The sequence below is a fragment of the Malus sylvestris genome, chromosome 4 (assembly GCF_916048215.2).
Source record: "Malus sylvestris chromosome 4, drMalSylv7.2, whole genome shotgun sequence".
Lineage (NCBI taxonomy): Eukaryota > Viridiplantae > Streptophyta > Magnoliopsida > Rosales > Rosaceae > Malus > Malus sylvestris.
In genome coordinates, this window is record NC_062263.1 from 2,373,005 (window position 1) to 2,389,323 (window position 16,319).

The 16,319-nt window shown below is 35.2% G+C and overlaps 3 protein-coding genes and 1 pseudogene across 5 annotated transcripts; 2 read left to right on the plus strand and 2 right to left on the minus strand.

Moving 5' to 3' along the window:
• On the plus strand, nt 1-1,053 carry LOC126619673 (uncharacterized). The gene is made up of 2 exons (XM_050288093.1): nt 1-399; nt 493-1,053. The coding sequence occupies exons 1-2, from the start codon at nt 94-96 to the stop codon at nt 1,051-1,053; spliced, it is 867 nt and encodes a 288-aa protein (XP_050144050.1). The 5' UTR covers nt 1-93.
• A 3,362-nt stretch (nt 1,054-4,415) lies between these two features.
• LOC126618899 (uncharacterized) lies at nt 4,416-7,583 on the minus strand. Of its 3 annotated transcripts, none has more exons than XM_050287117.1 (6): nt 7,425-7,583; nt 7,135-7,199; nt 6,973-7,035; nt 6,042-6,194; nt 5,150-5,250; nt 4,416-5,001 (listed from the first exon to the last, which is right to left on the minus strand). In XM_050287117.1, the coding sequence occupies exons 4-6, from the start codon at nt 6,137-6,139 to the stop codon at nt 4,496-4,498; spliced, it is 705 nt and encodes a 234-aa protein (XP_050143074.1). In that variant the 5' UTR covers nt 6,140-6,194; nt 6,973-7,035; nt 7,135-7,199; nt 7,425-7,583; the 3' UTR covers nt 4,416-4,495. The 3 variants fall into 3 exon arrangements, with proteins under 3 accessions (XP_050143074.1, XP_050143071.1, XP_050143072.1); XM_050287114.1 differs by having other exon boundaries at nt 6,973-7,041; nt 7,425-7,582; XM_050287115.1 differs by lacking the exon at nt 7,425-7,583 and adding an exon at nt 7,266-7,411 and having other exon boundaries at nt 6,973-7,041.
• Nucleotides 7,584-10,085: 2,502 nt separating this feature from the next.
• LOC126619674 (uncharacterized) lies at nt 10,086-11,486 on the plus strand (annotated as a pseudogene).
• An 837-nt stretch (nt 11,487-12,323) lies between these two features.
• Nucleotides 12,324-15,148, minus strand: LOC126618891 (vacuolar-processing enzyme-like). The gene is made up of 9 exons (XM_050287107.1): nt 14,919-15,148; nt 14,645-14,809; nt 14,381-14,537; nt 14,169-14,251; nt 13,858-14,054; nt 13,658-13,706; nt 13,360-13,551; nt 12,984-13,190; nt 12,324-12,844 (listed from the first exon to the last, which is right to left on the minus strand). Exons 1-9 carry the CDS (start codon nt 15,105-15,107, stop codon nt 12,695-12,697), a joined length of 1,389 nt encoding a protein of 462 aa, XP_050143064.1. The 5' UTR covers nt 15,108-15,148; the 3' UTR covers nt 12,324-12,694.
• Nucleotides 15,149-16,319: the final 1,171 nt, after the last annotated feature.

Genomic DNA, 16,319 nt, shown 5'->3' on the forward strand with positions numbered 1-16,319 from the left:
TTCAATTTTTCAATATTTCCTTCATCTATAATATTTCTTCATTTCATTTGCAATATTTCCTTCAATATTTCCTTCATTTTTTTTCAAAAAAAAATGGCCTCATCTGCAATGAAAGGTAGGGCTTGGACCCGAAAAGAAGATGAAGCTCTTTGCAAGGCTTATAGATGGATCTCAGAAGATAGTGTGAGGGGGATTTCTCAAACAAGTGAAGGTGTTTGGACTCGTGTGTCTAAAAAATACTTAGAGTTCTACGAAGGCACCATTCCACCGAATACCCGAAACCACGAAAGTTGTTCTTCAAGATGGAAGAAACATCTTCATCCAAGTTTGAATAAATGGCATCAAGCACTATTAGCAGCAGCAAGTAGACATGAAAGCGGCGCCAATTACTATGACGAAGTTAGTGTTTTTACAGTTTATTTTAAATGTTTAATTATATTACATTAATTTCGTGAATTAATTTCCTAAATTTTTTTTAATTATATTTTCTAGGTACGCCAAGCGGAGGAATTGTATATGGAGGGCAGCTCAAAACCCTTTCAGTTTCACGGTTGTTGGGAAATTTGTAAAGGGTGGGTGTTATTTGAAGATCCACCTCAACATAGAGTGGATCCTTTGGAAGCTGCATCCCCATCTGTAGATATGAATGAAGATGGATCTCCTACCATTCAACAAACAAGGGTAGAAAATCCGACTCCGTCCGAAATTTCTTTACCTAGGCCTATGGGACGAAACAAGGCCCGAAGGTTGAGGGAAAAGGGCAAGGCAAATGCTGATTACGCCGCTCAACATGAAGTGGCAGCCTCATTTCGATTACTGGCGGAGCAAAATGCCCGTGAGGCGAAAGAAAGGAAGTGTAGACATGAAGAGCGAGCCAAACAAATACAAGAAGAGATGGATGATAAGAATATGGAAAGGAACACTTCGAATTACACTCCAATGAGTAAGGCCTATTTTGATAGGAAAAAAAAAGAGTGGGAGAGAGAGGGGAAGGAAAGGATGTCGGTGAACAAAAAGGATGTCGGTGAACTCCGGCTGATAGATCGAGATTGACGACAGCAGATCTGAGTTGGATTCGCTGCCGACAACCTCTGGGTTCCATGTAGATGTAAGAGTGGGAGAGAGAGGGGAAGGAAAGAAAGAGAAAGAGAAAGTCGAACAGTACCGAACTCCACACAACTGAGATATTGCTCCCCTCTTCTTCTTCTTCCCCGTGCATCTTCTTCTGTTTTTGGCAAGTGAAAGTTGTGTTTAGATAATTAGATGGCGATTTTGTTAGTTTTTCAAATTTAAGTACTTTTCCTTTTCCTACATCAATATAATTGCTTGGACTGAGTTGTTACGTGGATCATGAACTTACAGTTATCTGGCATGTCCGAAAATGTTAGTTTTATACATTCATGGATGAATAACTCCATCAAAAATTTAGGTTATGCCGGATTGATTAGTACGTATTTGACGTGGATTTTGGTGGGCTTTGTTTTTTTAATACAGATCCTAACAAGTACTTTTTCTCCGACTTCGTTGGAACGGAGTAGACAGACGTAAGTAGTATGTACTAGAGTCTTGCTTCATATGCCACTTTGTGACACCATTGATTTTGAGAATTGATATCCGGATTTCACCCGGAGAATGAGAAACACCTTAAAATTAATTTAAATTTTTTTAAGGGAGACTTTGGATGCGGTCCTTAGTTATGAACAGTCTTTGACTGAAACCTTGTTGGTTTTCAATTTTTGATCCAAGTCCCTGAAATTAATTGATGATTTATTTCTATGTACGTTACTATATTTTTTAAATTAAAAATTAAAATTTATAGTTGTTTATAGTAATGAGATTTTAAATAAAAAACCATAATTTGTGGGATTAAAAATATTAAAATATAAATATACTATTGTGTGTGTGTGTAAACATGGGTACATTCATAAAAAATAACCAAAAAATTATTGTATCAAAACATGGGTACATTCTTCAAAATGGGTACATTTAGCAAAAATAAAAATGGGTACAAATAAATAAAAAAAAATATGGGTACAATACAAATAAAACTTTAAAAAAATATGGGCACAAAAAGAAATTAATATATGGGTACAAATTAAAACTGAAAGGAAAATTGGTACAAATTAAAAAAGGGTTGCAAATTAAAAATGGGTACAAACTAAAAATACAAAATATATGATAAAAAATTTAGCCATAAATATAAATATACTAATTGTAACATTTTTAATATTAAATGAATATATTTAGAAATAAAAAATATTTTATTATTGAAATAATTAATGATATTAATAATACAAAGGACCTTGATCAAAAATTGAAAAGTAATAAGGTTTTAATCAATAGAGTAGTAAAAATAAGGATGAAAACCTAATTACTCCTTTTTTTAATTTTCTCCAATATCTTAACACAACTATTTCACCAAACAATATTTCTTGTAACAAAGTCAAATAGTTGGAGATCATATCATTTTCTTCCTATTCTTCCTTGTTTCGTAATGAACAATATATCAAAATGTCACACAATCATTTTAACAAAAAAACAATCACATAATTGTTGCTTATCTCCATACAATTCACATGTCTCAGTTCTCAAACTCATAATGTTACTATTCTTCTTCTTCTTTGTCATGAAATGCCAAAAGCACTCGCATTTATCAATCAATACTTACATGAACAACATGCCAACAAAAAATTGACTTGAAAAAACCCGCTGTCATATGTTTTATTATTTTGCTAATGTGACGTGCTCAAAATAAATGGTTAGATTGGCCCAATGTTACGTTTTTCATGTATAAATTGATAATGTTGGTGGCAGTGTCACTCTTCTTATATATTCCAGATAAGCAAACAAAATCAACAAAAACCCAGAAAAGCAGCTCACAAATGTAATTATATGAATGCAAGAGAACTTGGCATCTTACCTGATAATATCATACTCATGTCTATGATCCTAATGAACTCTTTACGATACAAAAAAAATCACTCTTTTTCTTTATATACAACTCAGGCTAGGAAACACTAAAACACAACCCCTCAATCCAATTGAATCAGATGTAAAACAAATTCGAATATAATTTTCTAAATTCAGAATAAAAAGAATCAATTTTTTGGAGCAGATGAAATTGCAGTCTCTATGCGAAATTTCTAACCGTTAAATTGGATTAGACAAAACCATGATTTTTTTTTCAAAAGCCCAATTATATTAAATCACAAATTTGAAGCCGATTTTGACATGCAATAGGTCAATAAGGTAGGAATCGTTTCAAACTAACCTTGATGGCATGCGTCGGAGGAATCGTCCAATTACCGTCGGAAAGCTTGAATCCGAACAAAGCTCCAAGGTTATAGGGAGATGCTGATGTGAATCCAACATGCAAAGGTTGAAAGAGAGGAACTTCAATTTGAAAGATCTGGAGCAGAGTGGTTGCTTGGTGAGGAGAAGTCGCACCAAGTTAGCAGGGGTAAAACAGGACGATGACTAGGCAGGAAGAAATCGGGAGGAAAGAGAAGAGTGCGGGGCTTTTTTGTCCGTGTAAAAACGTAATAATGCAAACTTAGCAGGGGTAAAACAGGAAGAACACTGTGCTTACGAACAATGTTTCAGAGTATTTAGGGTTTTAGTGTAGATGAATATTTATCTCTGAGACAATTGATTTTGAAGTAAATCAACAACTTTTATCTCTGAGATAATTGATTTTGAGTTCTTACCATGCAGATGAATATTTATGACAAGTACTGTGGACATTTATCTGCATACGGAATGAAGTACACGCGAGCTATAGCCAACATATGCAATGCTGGGATTACCACAGAGAAAATGGTTGCAGCATCTGATCAAACTTGTGCCAACAAACCCAATGTCTAGAGCTTCCCTTCTGATCAAACAAATGATCAATACATGTATGTGTGATGCGAATAAGAAAAAAGAAATAATACAACTTTGGGAAATTGTCTTGTAAGGCAAATCATATGAAGCAAAATCTCCACTGAGAGAAAAGGATTAAACTAAAGGGAGGAAAAAAAAAATTAGTTCCGTACGCCATCTTAGACCTAGTTTGATGCTTTTTAATTGTTGATCTGGACTTGAAGATTCATTCTTAGTTTCTCATAAGTTTTGGGAAATGAGGACAGAATAAGTATTGGGAAGATGTTTGGTTGGGGCATAGTTTCCCTGGCTTTATTATCTGTCTAGTTTCCGAAATTCTTCCATTTGTAACATTGGGGAATCTTTCAGAGGAATGGCAAAATGGAAGTTCGGTTTAGGGCAAACCTGAAAGAACCTGAGGTAATTGAACATCCTCTGTTGAAGGTATATGCCTTCATCTGTCCCATGCAGATTCTCAGAAATGGTCCCTGGACTCCAATGGGAGGTATTCGCGCATTGTCTCCTCATACGCGTGGATTTCCAGTCTCATATATTCATCAAATATCTTATCTTAAATTCAACTAATCAAAATACAATACTAGTAACAAACTAATTTCAGAATCACAGACAATCATTTAATTCTCCTCCTCTTCGAAGTTCTGGCTTGCCTTCTAACATTTCTCACCTTGCTTAATTGAAGACGTCTAGAACTTCTCACCCTTTGAGACCTGCCCACAACACGAATAGACCTTCCCCTAGACTTTAACCTTACATGGCGATGGCTGCGAGTACCATGCCTACTTGAAGGGTAAATCGAGTTCTGCAGCCTGTCCTTTCTTCTCCTGCTGACTGACTTCCGCTTTCTACTGACGTTTAAGTTATGATAGTTATCCCACAAGTTATTTTCTTCACTCGAACTGAAGCCTTGTTCTATGTCTCGAAATTGGTAGCGGCGGCGATGGCGGTGGCGACGTCGGTCTATCCTCCTAGTGTTCCTTAGCTTGTACCACAAGAAACAAGTAATATCTTCCAATGCAAACCAATACGTCTCACATGCAGCCCAACACAATTTACATAGACTTTTTCCAACGCATTGGAAGATTCCCAGCTTGAATAATAGATAAAAGAACAACAAAGCTGAAAGAAAACAAAAGATATGAGTAATTAAGCAACAAACCAACCCTTCTAAAAGTGAAGCTCAAATTTAAATGCTATTCGGAGATAATCTTCGAATCGAAGAAAATAGTGAAATTAAGATTAAACTAATTAAAGAAGGAAGAATTACTTATGTAGCAGAGGATCGATATCATTAACAGTCTCAACAGATTGGAGACACAAAGGTGCTCAATGAAACAAATCAAATCCCAAGGTCCTGAACAAACATCCCTGTGGAATCGAAAATATTATAGTATTAGTTGTGAAGTATAATTCAAAGGTAAATGTTGCATACAGTCACATCATCTTTGCTTGAAAATGAACATATGCAAGCAGAGAAGTGTTCATCCTCCCATAGGGGAATACTTCCCCTTTCGATCTGCGTCAATGCCTAGGATCCTAACGCATTGTTTGTCCACTCAACAACCTCAGAACATAAAGTGCCTATCAATAAGTAAAAATATGAACACCATTGGCAAGACGAGGACATATAAACTTAAACTTCATGTATAGCGTATCTGTACTAGCATGAAGGGCATTACAATAATTAAGAAGTGCATTATGAAGAAATTCCTTCTGCCAACAAAGTAATTCACCAAAATATTTTACCATCTAAGTAAGTTTATAAGAAAGGTCGTACCCAGTGCACAAGGCTCCCGCTTTACGCAGGGTCTGGGAGAGGTGAATGTCGGCTAGCCTTACCCCCATTTATGGAGAGGCTGCTCCCAAGTCTCAAACCCGAGACCTACCGCTCATGGGCGAAGGCACTTGCCATCGCACCAAGTGCGACCTCTCTAAGTAAGTTTATAAGAAAACGGAAAAAAAAAATGTTATACACAAGAGACTTATAGGAAGCCTCCGAGTCAGTGTAACAAACAAACTACTGCAGATGAAATGAAGTTGGCATCTATTCCGACAAAGGTGTAGGACATAAAGCATCATACTAATTTTTTTTCTGAAATTAGGGCATCTGGTTGGTTGAACAGAACATGGTCAAGAATAAAGAGAACAATACAACTTACTCGCAAGAGGTATTGAACATAGTCTTAAATGGAGCCAAAAATGCTTTCTCAAGTAGATCGCCGACCACATTTGCAGCTTTACTAACGACATCCCCCATTACGATACAAGTTCAAATGAATGTGTTTCCTGCTGCCAACTCCTTTCCAGTCGCACTGTGACAAGAAGTTGAACATTCTTAAGTTAAAGACCAGAGCCCTAGTTAGTTTTGTATAAAACACCATTGATCTTGAGAATTGATATCCGTATTTCACCCGGAGAATGAGAAATATCTCTGACTCATAATGTTACTATTCTTCTTCTTCTTTGTCATGAAATGCCAAAAGCACTCACATTTATCAATCAACACTTACATGAACAACAACATGCCAACAAAAAATTGACTTGAGGCGCTGTCATATGTTTTATTATTTTGCTAATGCGACATGCTCAAAATAAATGGTTAGATTGGCCCAAGTGTTACGTTTTTCGTGTATAAATTGATAATGTTGGTGGCAGTGTCACTCTTCTTGTATATTCCAGATAAGCAAACAAAATCAACAAAAACCCAGAAAAGCAGCTCACAAATGTAATTATATGAATGCAAGAGAACTTGGCATCTTACATGATAATATCAGACTCATGTCTATGATCCTGATGAACTATTTACGATACAAAAAAAAATCACTCTTTTTCTTTATATACAACTCAGGCCAGGAAACACTAAAACACAACCCCTAAATCCAACTGAATTAGATGTAAAACAAATTCGAATATAATTTTCTAAATTCAGAATAAAAAGAATCTATTTGTTTGGAGCAGATGAAATTGCAGTCCCCAGGTGAAATTAAAACATGACAGAAAATCTTTCCAAATAAGCAAAACAAAATAAAAAAAAATAAAAAAAAAACCAGGCGCAAGCAAAACAAACTAAATTAAAACACATTCAAATACCTTCAACACAGAGAACTTGGGAAAACGAAATCGAAACTCCCAAATTTTCAAAGGCACCGTTTCCTGAAACTGAAAACCAATTTGCATCAGACATTTAGAGAAACTATCATACCAAACACAGAAAATCGAAACCATACAGACTGATAAACATGCAATGCTTACCTGGAAACGCCGGATTAGATCAGTCCAAACCAATTTCCAACCGAATAAAAAATGGGGAAAAATCTCTGAAATCGAAAACCAAACGACATCAGACATGCAAAAAACTATGCGAGGAAACACACAAAACCTACCTCAAAATGGTCGATCAGATCAGCCCATAAACAATTCGAATCGAATTGAAAACAGGTAGAAATTGAACCCAAAAAGCTTCTACCATTTAAAAATCAAGAGAACACAATCTATACAGTCGGAAAAAAAAAAACCCCAGATGCGAAATTAGAAGAACTCACCGCAAAACTATCTACTCTGAGACGAAGCGAGGCGAAGAGAGAAGAGAGGGGGAGAGAGCAGACGGCTGGAAAAGAAGAGAACCAAATGCAACGGGAAAGAATTCGACTAGAAGCGGTGAAAAGGAACTGAAAAACGAAGAGCAAGCGGCGTTGACAGACGCGCGGAAGTAAAGGGCACAACCGTCCTTTAACGGTGGAAAGCAGGAAATAAAACGAACAAAAGGAAACTTTTAAGGGCAATTTCGACATTTTACTGTTATAGAACAGTAACACTTAAGTTTGGGTTTTAGTATGTATAAACTAGAAATGGTACCCGCGCGATGCTGCGGGCATGAAACTAAACATGTTCCAATGCATTCTTAAGTGAATCAATTTGAATGCAATTTATGAAAGCATAAATTGTAGCATACCTTGTAATTTGTCCAAGGTGGAATTATTTTGTGATAAGGTACCGAAAAAATAAAGTTTTAACTTGTTATAGAAGAATATTTAAATCAAATGAACGAATGTTGAGATGTTGAAACAAATTAGTAACATAAACTTTGCAGGAACGGGTTTGTCTATGTACACAAAAACATAAACAAATCTGTAACATCACTTAAGCCACTAATTTTAACAACATAAAGAAAAATGGAGGTATTAATTTGAAATGACATGTTTGATTCATTGAAAAAGTAGAAAAAAAAAAAGGATTCTTAGTTGGCTTATATAATCTTTTATACAAAGGCAAAACCACTTACAAATATATAGAATGGCCAGTCAATTTGATAAACAAAAATCAGCTAAGTGCCAAAGAATTCTAATCCGAATTCACACGCAGTAGAGATTTTTCTACCCTGATATTGATCTGCAGAGAATTCCAAAGAAAAAAAAAGATAAAATCTCCACAGAAACATAAACAAATCTGTAACATCACTTAACCCACTAATTGTAACAGCAGAAAGAAGATTGAGGTACTAATTTGAAAGAACATATTTGATTCATTGAAAAAGTAGGAAAATATAGGATTCTTAGTTGGCTTATATAATCTTTTATAAAAAGCCTTAAAATGCTTTGCTCAATTCAATCAAAAGTAGGAAAATGGGATTTTTTTTTAGTGAAATTGTCATGTTCTGGTTAAATGTTTTAAGGCAAAATGGACAAAGAAGAAAGAAAACACACCATTTGGTTAAAAGTATTTTTTTTCCTTTTTGATTTTGGCCAAAACAAACGGTTCTGTCTAAACAAAGTGTTAGCGATCTTCTTCCGCTGGTTTGGAACTTTGCAAAATAGCACAATGGTGCAAAATCACTGCTCAAGCGTGATTTCCGAATGGGTAATGCACAGCAGACTAAAATTACAAAGAAATTTTAACCTAACATCAAATTTACCCAAACTCCAATCATTTCTCTAATTTGTTCCAAAAATTACAAACACACTCTAATCTAACACTTATCGACGGGTTCCCAGACGTACAAAAAAATGATGACAAAAACTCACCCAAAAATTAAGCTACCAATCTCTCAAGTACGTACTTGATAAAAGTGAAGCATATACATGTAAAATATGAATGAAATATGCAACAATTGTATAAAAACATGCATAAATGATAAACCAATCTTACAAACATGTTAAATAGACAGAAGGTATATAATATTAAAGAAGAAGAAGGAGAACGAAGTAGTAAAAATAGCAAGGAAATTGTTTTTGGCGGAAGGAGATTTACCAAAAAAATAAGAGGACTGCCAGAGACACTGCCAAATTTGCGACTGATCAACGAAGGAACCAAAATGCAAAATATCCTCTCAGCGAGGAAAACCTAGCACAGGATCAGAACCAACCCAAAACAAAATGGTTACAATTTCATCCAAATCAAGCAAAACTCAAAACAAAAACCAAACACAGCACACACCTAAATCGCCAAAAATAGATTTCCCTCCGTCAAACCAAAAACAAATCCGGAAACAGATCCGGCCAATATCGGTGAAGAACAGAGGGAAACAAACGCAAACACCGCAAAATATTCACCGTCGATCGCAACCCCAGAAATTGTGCGAAGCAATTTTACCACGGAGGACAAAACACCCAAAACCCTAGGTTTATACAAATGGAAAACCTCCTTCAAATCACAGACCACAAACACGATCCCCTAAAGCAGGAAAATCTGAAACTTGGCCCAATATATTCCAAACCAAAGATGGTGAAGAGCAACAAAGAACCCGAGAGGAAGAGTGAGCGTAAAGCGGAGATGAGAGAAAAACCAAAACAGAGAATGGGCTAAAGAAAATTGGGCAAAATGGCCATTTTGCTGTGCAAAGAGTAGGAAAAAAACACCGGGAAGACCAATTTAAGGGGCATTTTGGTCCGCACACTGCCCTAGAACTAGAACAGTACCACTCGGGGTTTGGGTTTTAGTATATATAGAATTTCCTATTTGATAATTTCATATTTGTAACCGTCATTGCATTATTACTTAACCACAAAATTTAGCAGAAAAATAGAATTTGGTTTTGTCACTGGATCTTTTGTTATTCGTGCAGTATGATTTTGATCTCCACAACCATTTTATACAAAACTAAATAGGGCTCTAGTCTTTAACTTAAGAACGTTGGACTTCTTGTCACAGTGCAATTAGAAAGGAGTTGGCAGCAGGAAACACATTCATTTGAACTTGTATCGTAATGGGATGTTGTTAGTAAAGCTGCAAATGGGGTCGGCAATCTACTTGAGAAAGCATTTTTGGCTCCATTTAATCAATACCTCTTGCGAGTAAGTTGTAAAGTTGTATTGTTCTCTTTATTCTTGATCATGTTCTGTTCAACCAACCAACTGCCCTAATTTCAGAAGAAAATTAGTATGATGCTTTATGTCCTACACCTTTGCCGGAGTAGATGCTTACTTCATTTCATCTGCAGTAGTTTGTTTGTTACACTGACTCGGAGACCCCTATAAGTCTCTTTTGTATAACATTTTTTGTTTTTTCCGTTTTCTCATAAACTTACTTGGATGGTAAAATATTTTGGTGAATTACTTTGTTGGCAGAAGGAATTTCTTCGTAATGCACTTCTTAATTATTGTAATGCCCTTCATGATAGTACAGATACACTATACATGAAGTTTAAGTTTATATGTCCTTGTCTTGCCAATGGCGTTCATATTTTTACTTATTGATAGGCACTTTATGTTCTGAGGTTGTTGAGTGGACAAACAATGCGTTAGGATCCTGGGCATTGATGCAGATCGAAAGGGGAAGTATTCCCTACGCAAGATGGGAGGATGAACACTTCTCTGCTTGCATATGTTCATTTTCAAGCAAAGATGATGTGACTGTATGCAACATTTACCTTTGGATTATACTTCACAACTAATACTATAATATTTTCGATTCCGCTCCAATCTGTTGAGACTGTTAATGATATTGATCCTCTGCTGCATAAGTAATTCTTCCTTCTTTAATTAGTTTAATCTTAATTTCACTATTTTCTTCGATTCAAAGATTATCTCCGAAGAGCATTTAAATTTGAGCTTCACTTTCAGAAGGGTTGGTTCGTTGCTTAAGTACTCATATCTTTTATTTTCTTTCAGCTTTATTGTTCTTTTATCTGTTATTCAAGCTGGGGATCTTCCAATGCATTGGAAAAAGCCCATGTAAAATGTGTTGGGCTGACGTATTGGTTTGCATTGGAAGATATTACTTGGTTCTTGTGGTACAAGCTAAGGAACACTAGGAGGATAGACCGACGTCGCCACCGCCATCGCCGCCACCGCCAATTTCGAGACATAGAACAAGGCTTCAGTTCGAGTGAAGAAAATGACTTGTGGGATAACTATCATAACTTGAACGTCAATAGAAAGCGGAAGTCAGTCAACAGGAGAAGAAAGGACAGGCTGCAGAGCTCGATTTACCCTTCAAGTAGGCATGGTACTCGCAGCCATCGCCATGTAAGGTTAAAGTCTAGGGGAAGGTCTGTTCGCGTTGTGGGCAGGTCTCGAATGGTGAGAAGTTCTAGACGTCTTCAATTAAGCAAGGTGAGAAATGTTAGAAGGCAAGCCAGAACTTCGAAGAGGAGGAGAATTAGATGATTGTCTGTGATTCTGAAATTAGTTTGGAACTAGTATTGTATTTTTATTAGTTGAATTTAAGATATGATATATTTGATGAACAAATGAGACTGGAAATCCTCGCGTATGAGGAGACAATGCACGAATACCTCCCATCGGAGTCCAGAGACCATTTCTGAGAATCGGCATGGGACGGATGAAGGCATATACCTTTAACAGAGGATGTTCAATTACCTCAGGTTCTTTCAGGTCTGCCCTAAACTGAACTTCCATTTTGCCATTCCTCTGCCCAATGTTACAAATGGAAATTTTTTGGAAACTAGACAGATAATAAATCAGGGAAACCGAACTCTAAACAAAAATGCCCCAACCAAACATCTTCCCAATACTTAGTACTGGTTTGGTACTGAGATGCTTTTATAAAAGGTGGGTATAAAAAAAAATTGAGCTCAAAAATGTGTTTGGTAAACACTTAAAAACAGCTTATTTTCACAATTTTGGTGAAAAAAAGCTAAAAACGTGAAGCAGCAAAAATAAGTTTTTTCTCGCACAACAGAAACACTTTTTATTCTGTCCTCATTTCCCAAAACTTATGAGTGAAACTAGACGTGTTTTTTCTCTCTTGCAATATAATTCTCTTTACCAAATCCAACATAGGTTTTCGCTATACTGGTATACCAAACTTGAAATTATTTAAGAGAAACGAAGAATGAATCTTCACGTCAAGAGTCCAAATCAACAATTAAACATGATCAAACTTGTTCTACGGTGGTCTACATAACTAATTTTTTTGCTCTTTAGTTTAATCCTTTTCTCTCAGTAGAGATTTTGCTTCATATGATTAGCCTTGCAAGACAATTTCCCAAAATATTTTGTATTATTTCTTTTTTCTTATTCGCATCACACATACATGTATTGATCATAGCACACGCGCACACATATATTGTAATTTATAGGGTTTTGGGATTGCACAGTCAGCCCTTATCTCCATTGGAGCTAGCTGACAAAATGCTCACCAACCTGTTCGTACAAAGCTAATCTTCGCCCTTCATTGGAGCTTTTAATCTAAGCTTTACACTAGTAAAAAACTATCACTTAACTTAAACTAGCCGTTACATTTCAAAAGAAAATAGCCGTTGGCTTTCTTGGTCTAGCTGCTGCAATTTCTTCAAGATCAACTCCAGAAATGGTTTAGCATATTGATCATTTATCTGATCAGAAAGGAAGTTCTAGACATTGGGTTTGTTGGCACAAGTTTGATCAGATGCTGCAACCATTTTCTCTGTGGTAATCCCAGCATTGCATATGTTGGCTATAGCTCGCGTGTACTTCATTCCGTATACAGATAAATGTCCACAGTACTTCTCATAAATATTCAACTGCATGGAAAGAACTCAAAATCAATTATCTCGGATATAAAACTTGTTGATTTACTTCAAAAAACTGAACAAAGAAGCACAAGCACTTGAGTGTTGTCTGTATCAATTTGATGTATAGAATTAGAGGAGATGAACTTACAAAGTTCTTGAAGCAGTCCCAATTATCTACCACAGGTTGCCCCTGTGGCCTAACATTCATTAAAACGTTTGAGCTCTTCTCGTGTCCGAACAAAACCTCCCCCAGTTTCGTTATGCTATAGTCCACGTTTTTCCTATGAGCAATTTCAAGCAGCAGCTGCTTCTGAGCATCCTGTTTCTCTTGAGATCCAGTAGGAGCTCTTTGCAGCTGAAACATATAAAGTTTATAGTTATAAACGAAAAATACAAAATGTCAAAAACATACGAAAAGTTCTCTAGCCGGAGAGTTTGGCATGTACTAATCAATACATATACGTGTATACATGAAAATTAAACACATTGAAGTTTGGAATTCAGAATAAAAGAAGAGCAGAAACCTTTTGCTGAAGGTAGAGGAGCTTCGTGTCACGTTGGTTAACAGCCCTTGAGATTGAGGGTGAAGAGATATCGCTGGTGGAAGTAAGGCTACGAATAGAAAGATCTGCACCCATGTAAGCAAAGAGGAGCTCCTGTTTATGACTCATATCTCCGTACTGCATAACATGCGAATTAGTTGTTCTTCTCCGAACCTGTAATTCAATCGACATGGTCACATGGTCATATTATTCTAATTTCACCAACATTAGAGATGATATCCATAAATATTTTACATACGAGAAATTGTCAAAATATTACCCTTTGATATTGATTCTCCAAAGTTTCTTTATGCAAATCACTTAAGTCACTGCTCTCAAATGTGAAGATATGGTCCAAAAGTCACCGAAACAACAAAGTAATTAGTATGAGCATTTGATCGAAAATGTATTTGAAACTGGCAAAGTAATGTACTCTGTTTCATTAGAACAGCATTTTCATAAAGAAAGGCACTGCATTACCAATCCTCCATCCAGGAAATGCTATACAAGTCTCCCAAACAAGTATCAAACTCGGCAGGAACTGATAGGTCACCGGGACAATATGTTCCATAACTACTCTCTTCTGCATTCGATGCGGTGGTAGCATAAATATTCAGATTACTTGAAAGGAGGCCCTCAAACATGCTCCCTGCCTCGCAAGCTTCAATGTAAAATACCTATTTTTTTTTTTTTCCACATAAATGCATCAAAACCTCAGAAAAATACATGAAAATCATCAAAAAAAGAGTTGAAAACTTCAGTAAGACTGTTACTCAAGTGAAAATTCTTACCATGCTTTTGTAACCTTTAGAAGCATTCTTCTTCTGCAGTACACTTATGAGATCTTTCGCATAAACACGATCACTAGGCATCCCTGAACACAATATACCGTTCATATGCAACCCGAAGAACCAAATTTACTGAATTTATAGGACTATATAAGATCACAAAATATATATTTTCAAAGTTAATAAAACAAAAATAAAAAAAAACTACTAATTACCAAGTAATCCTACAGAACCATGGTCTGCATAATATATGAAAACATGGTCATTCGGACCGCTACTTAGAACCTTGCCACTTCCTCCGGTAAGAGAACTTTTGTCTCCAAGAATTACAGCATAGAGATTGCGTGCGTTAACATGAGTTCCTGTATAATCCTGCATTAGAAAAAGAAAAAAAAATACTTACAGGTAATTAAACAACGTTAAACTAACAAATTAACCAGCTAGAAATTAAAAATCAAACTCAGAACATTAGTTACAACCTTGGGAACTCCTTTATAAACATCAGGTCCGTTTGGCTTGTTGATGATGACACCTTTTCGAGGATTTTCCGAGTTGTACGCGATATCATCGTACATGAAAACGATGATGTTCTCGTCTTTCAGTCCTCCTTTTTTAAGTATCTGGTACGCATGGCATATGTCAGCCTGCATGGAACGATAAAAGATTAAAAAGTAACCCTAAATTTTATTACTTGTAACATAATTAAGATAAATAATTTACTATAATTAATCAAAAGTTTGGACAAGCTTAAACCTGGTGCCTATAGTTGTAGTAACCATTTGATCCTGCAACAAGAACTGCCCATCTTTTTCCCTTACCAGCAGTGGTACTTGGAGAGCCATTGTTATCTTCATTAATTTCAGGGAAGCACAAGCTTCCATGAATAGCCAAACTTAACAAAGTAAGAGATAGTAAAACCACACAATAAACTTGATTAGCCATGATCTGCAGATTAACCCTGACAAACCAATAGCCAAACTCTCAAGTCAAGTACGAATACATTCTCTTTTAATGAAGGAGTCAATTTATAGATGTCTTACGGTTGAAATGAATGGTTCAGATTAAATCTCCCCTACGTGCTCAAGAAGGAAATGCATGTCTAAAATTTTCTGAGGAATAGTTGTTTCAAACTTCATCAACCCACTCAACTCTTCATAATCAACTTGGTGATCCTAGACGTACGTGGCACACCATATCATGGATTAATTCTAACAAATATAATGAAATACTCCAACCATCCATTAAGGACAACGATTTGTCATTTGTCAACCTCATATATAGTGTAAAAGATAATGGTTTATTACATTATAGTTTAATGGTATTTCTCTATATTTTAAAGGGTTTTTTAGATATAGATCCTTGCAACTTTTATTTTCTAGACAAAAATATAGTGTAAAAGATAATGGTTTATTACATTATAGTTTAATGGTATTTCTCTATATTTTATAGGGTTCTTTAGATATAGATCCTTGCAACTTTTATTTTCTAGACAAAAACCCACATAGTTATAAACTTCCAAATAAAACCTAATTTTGAAAATGACTGCCAAGTAGAAAATAATTGACCTATTACAAGATATTTACAACTTGTGCCACAATATTCAAAATAAATCAATAAATGTAATTACTCACCTTAATTACAATGAACAAATAGTTATTACACATATTATTACCCCTAACATATATATATATATATATATATATATATATATATATATGTGTGTGTGTGTGTGTGTGTGTGTGCAGTACTACATATATGTTCAAACATATTATACTAATTAATCTACCTATATGTAAATTTATGATGAGCAACTACCATATATTTTGTAGGTAAATTAATGTTGAATCAAATAACATTCTTTTATTTAATTAGTAGGTAAACTAATTAAATAAAAGAATGTTATTTAATTTTAAATCAAATAAAATTACTTTATTTTGTAAGTAAATTAATTTTGAATCAAATAACATTCTTCATTATGTAGGTATTTTATTTTGTATGTATCATATATTGAGCACATTTTATTATTATATGTACAAATAATAGGTAAACTAGTATTGAATAAAAAATATTATTTTTTGTATAGGCACATTATTTTGCATCTATTGGGTTTGCCTTATTATGTAGGTAAATTATTTTCCATGTATTTTACATTTA

What these genes read in the sequence shown, in the direction of transcription:
- LOC126619673 (XM_050288093.1), top strand. Translation starts at nt 94, where the DNA reads ATGGCCTCATCTGCAATGAAAGGTAGGGCTTGGACCCGAAAAGAAGAT. An exon ending in GCGCCAATTACTATGACGAA is followed by an intron (nt 400 to 492) that starts GTTAGTGTTTTT and finishes TATATTTTCTAG; the next exon opens with GTACGCCAAGCGGAGGAATT.
- LOC126618899 (XM_050287117.1), bottom strand. Translation starts at nt 6,139, where the DNA reads ATGGGGGATGTCGTTAGTAAAGCTGCAAATGTGGTCGGCGATCTACTT. An exon ending in ATGTTCAATACCTCTTGCGA is followed by an intron (nt 5,251 to 6,041) that starts GTAAGTTGTATT and finishes TCGATTCCACAG; the next exon opens with GGATGTTTGTTCAGGACCTT. An exon ending in ATCGATCCTCTGCTACATAA is followed by an intron (nt 5,002 to 5,149) that starts GTAATTCTTCCT and finishes GTTTTCTTTCAG; the next exon opens with CTTTGTTGTTCTTTTATCTA.
- LOC126618891 (XM_050287107.1), bottom strand. Translation starts at nt 15,107, where the DNA reads ATGGCTAATCAAGTTTATTGTGTGGTTTTACTATCTCTTACTTTGTTA. An exon ending in TGGTTCTGTAGGATTACTTG is followed by an intron (nt 14,252 to 14,380) that starts GTAATTAGTAGT and finishes TATTGTGTTCAG; the next exon opens with GGATGCCTAGTGATCGTGTT. An exon ending in TGGAGAATCAATATCAAAGG is followed by an intron (nt 13,552 to 13,657) that starts GTAATATTTTGA and finishes ATTGAATTACAG; the next exon opens with GTTCGGAGAAGAACAACTAA.